At 39.2% G+C, this 3,953-nt stretch overlaps 1 protein-coding gene across 1 annotated transcript in view; it reads right to left on the reverse strand.

Moving 5' to 3' along the window:
- Positions 1-361: 361 nt before the first annotated feature.
- napba (N-ethylmaleimide-sensitive factor attachment protein, beta a) overlaps positions 362-3,953 on the reverse strand; it is a gene marked incomplete in the record, with an annotated part of 14,590 nt that continues 10,998 nt past the window's right edge. The window contains 2 exon segments of the mRNA XM_014024602.1: positions 362-2,176; positions 2,493-2,561. Coding sequence (XP_013880056.1) covers positions 2,024-2,176; positions 2,493-2,561 — 222 coding nt within the window.

Consider the following 3,953-nt stretch of genomic DNA (forward strand, 5'->3'; position numbering starts at 1 on the left):
AAATACACTAACCTCACTCCTTTGTAACAACTAAGACAAAAATGTCATTAATTCAGAAAATCTTTTCAGGACCCCACCTTGATGTTTCAGGACCCCACCTTGATGTTTCAGGACCCCACCCTGATGTTTCAGGACCCCACCTTGATGTTTCAGGACCCCACTTTGGGTCCCGACCCCAACTTTGGGAAACACTGCTCTAGAGCCACAGACACCTGACCCTCCATATGAGGCCTGCAGTTAAGATTAAAAACACATCATTTTGCTCCTCTGGGTCTGAGTTTGTGATGCTGTCCAAGGTTTAGGTTTAGGTTTGTAATTTTATACACAAATAATGTCTGCTGAATAAACAGCCACACATCTGTTGAGTGAAGATGTTTTTATTTCAACATCCCAGATACATTTTTACTGATTTCACACAAATGATACGGCATGTTTTTACTGGTCACGACACAGAGAACACGTACATCAACAGAGACATGCACGAAGTGGACAGAAACAACAAGCAGCTCCGGTGGCCAACTGCGCCGCCCTCACAGGAAGTGACTCACCACAGGAAGTGATGTCACTAACTTTGCTGCAGCTGAAAACAGGACGGACGTCACAGAAGAGGGCTAATACCTAAAAATATTAAGACAAACCAATAACACTGAGCACAATAATAAACAATGATTTTTTTCAGTATTGACAATAAATATGAACAATCTCTTTAATAACATTTTTAAATCTTGTTTTGTTGTGATATATCTGCACACCTCATCAAAACGCAGAGACACCTGTGGACACACACACACTCACACACATTCTTTCTTCTGCACACACACATTTTATCCCCTAAGTACAGTTCAGTCCATCATTACTGTGCAATACTGACGGGACACGGGTCATCGGACAGGGACTTAAAGGTGATGCTAAATTGATTGGGGTCACATGCAGACTGATATGTACATATCTGTAATTTATCTGTTTCTGCAGCTTCTCTGCATAAAAGAACAGTCTGATCATTTTAACAGGTTCTATCCAACACGGATCAGTGGTCAGTGCCTCATCAGTCAGACAACACAGAGCATAGAGAAGAGCTGTCCTCCAGGCCAGGCTAACGGGCCTGTTTATTTTATTATATTTTATTTTAATTTAACTTAATTTAATCATTTATTTTTCAGGCTAAAGTAAAAAATGATCCAAACAATCACAAAAACATGTCTATCGAGAAATAACGATGATTATTAAAAATATATTACCACGTTTTACTTTGGGAGAGTTCTCACATGTTTAGCCTCATTTAACGAGCTGAAGCTCCGCCCCCTTTCAGCCCATCGTCCAGGTGTGACGCCTGAGCACAAACAGGTGTGTTTGGGAGGACAGACATGTGGGACTGATGAGCAGACAGGACGTTAAGATTCAAATGAAAACTAATTAAATTTGTCTTCACTTCAGCAAACGAGAAGCCAGGAGCAAAGTTTTCTTAGCATGTACGGAGATAAATTAGGGTCATAAGTTTTGTTCAAATTAAAACGTTTTTGAAATTGAAACAAAAAAAAAAGTTGTTTGAAACTTTTCCAGTTTCTAATACATTTATTTCACTTTGAAAAACTTTTAATTTTGAACGAAACTTTTGGTCCCAGTTTAGCTCCATACAGAAGCAGCTGTTTGTATCGAATCAAATGTTTAAATTTAAAACTAATAAAGCTGCTGAGGTTCAACCTTCCTGTAACAGAATAATGGAAAAGATGTTTTCACCTTCATCTTCATCAGTCAGTTATAAAGGACATAAGCTTTACTTTATATTTACTGTAAGAGAATCAAATCTAGAGGCAATTTGATGTTTATCACTTTAATTTTAGAATGTCAAATGTGACTTTTATTTTGAAAGTCAATAAAAAAACAGTCTCTTTCCTGCAGACTGATGTCAGGACCGATAAGACCCTCGCTGCTCATACTGAACAGATCACATCTAAAATGAGCAGACTGTCCCTTTAACACCCCCTCCCCTCCTCCTCCCCCTCCCACACCTCCCCCCTCTGGTCTACTTCAGGTCCCCGGCGTCTCCCTGGATGGTCTTCTTGATGCGGAGCAGCATGGTGGTCAGCCACTGGTCCAGACGGGACACGGAGTCGAACTCCTTCACGGCCTCGGTGAAGGCCTCGCTGTTCTGCTCCTCGTGGGCCTCCAGGAGTTTCTGACGCACAAAAACACAGATTACACATCAGCTTAAAGCCAGGTGCAGGTGGGTCACGCTGCCTTCAGCTGTGTGAGCAGCTCACAACATCTCTTTAGTTTGACACTCAGAGCACTGCAGGTCTTGTGTTTCTGGTTCAGGTTCTTCCCATCAAACATGCAGGTGAAGGGTGTTTCCTCAGGGAACTCTAGAGCTTTTATACACAATATTTATGCACATTTAAAAGGTTTTGTTGCCTAGAATAAAACGTTTAATTCACACGTTTACAAAAAAACGACATTTGAACACAAATTAAAAAGAAAGAGACAATCATTACCTTCAGCAGTTTAAGCTCTCTTGAGTCTGAGAAAGCTGGAAACATCTCCTCGTACTTTTCTATAGCCAACTGAAACACACACACACACACACACACACAAGTTGGTTTACCTATCATTGTGGGGGCCTGGCATTGACTTCCATTCATATTCCAGTCATTTCTATAAACCTTTACCGTGAAACTACCCAACCAAAATCAGCAACCGCACCTGTGAGGACCAGGTGTTGGTCCCCACAAGGCTGCGTTTGGAAAATGGCTCCCATTATGTAGCAAAAACGTGTCCACGCACACATCATGTGTTCGTGTTGAACACAGCAACCAATCAGAACTAAGAATGCACAGATACCACATTGTTTCAAACAAAGTACAAGTATTTACTGATACACAGTAACAATGCAAGTACTAATCAGTGATGTGCAGTCAGCTGAGGCACAATGAGAAATAAAGAGATGAAAATGGAACAGTAAAATCAAACAAATATTAATACTTTAAAATGTAATTTCTGGGGATTCTTCCATCTTTGTTGACAATATAATGACTCAAGTTGAATTATGTCATATTTTCTACAGAAGAGCTAAAACGTATAAACAGAGGTGTCAAAAGTATTCACATTCATTAGTTAAGTAGAAGTATAGAAACTAGTGTTTAAAAATACTTTTTTGGAAGTAGAGGTATCAACTCAAGCTTTTTACTCAAGTAAGAGTATAAAAGTACTGGTTTTAAAACTACTTAAAACATTTAAGTAAAAGAAATGAACACTTAAAAAAGCCAACAAGGATAAAAGCAACCCCCCCCCCTCATTTTTCTTCTACAGTCAATAATGAGTATAATGTTACATTTTAATGTTAATGTTGAAAAATTTGGAATTAACTGATTAGACTAGTTGTTTCTGTCATGATCATCTTCATTCTAGACTCCATCTGCTCCAGTCTGTCCTGCTGGATGGGATTTGTGTCATACAGGTGTGATGGAGTGAGGTCAATCCAATAGGATGTTAGAATGGTTTATATTTACACTTCTCAACAACCACAATCAGATTCACTCCATCCATGGGCTCCATGTGTCTGGTTAGATTTCTATTTGTTTATTTTTTTCTGAACAATGAAAAGATGGAATAAAAACAAGTCAAAGTTAAACAGAAATGAAATACTTTTTGCATTTTGAAAAAGTATGGAGTCGAAAATACAGATAATTGAATTAAAATTTAAGAAGTAGAAGTAAAAAGTAGGCTGAAAATTACACTCACCGGCCACTTTATTAGGTACACCACGCTAGTAACAGGTTGGACCCCCTTTTGCCTTCAGAACTGCCTCAATTCTTCGTGGCATAGATTCAACAAGGTGCTGGAAGCATTCCTCAGAGATTTTGGTCCATATTGACATGATGGCATCACACAGTTGCCGCTGATTTGTCAGCTGCACATCCATGATGCGAATCTTCTATTGTCCCAATTTCGATGAG

The sequence above is a fragment of the Austrofundulus limnaeus genome, unplaced genomic scaffold, assembly GCF_001266775.1.
Source record: "Austrofundulus limnaeus strain Quisiro unplaced genomic scaffold, Austrofundulus_limnaeus-1.0 Scaffold430, whole genome shotgun sequence".
Taxonomy (NCBI): domain Eukaryota; kingdom Metazoa; phylum Chordata; class Actinopteri; order Cyprinodontiformes; family Rivulidae; genus Austrofundulus; species Austrofundulus limnaeus.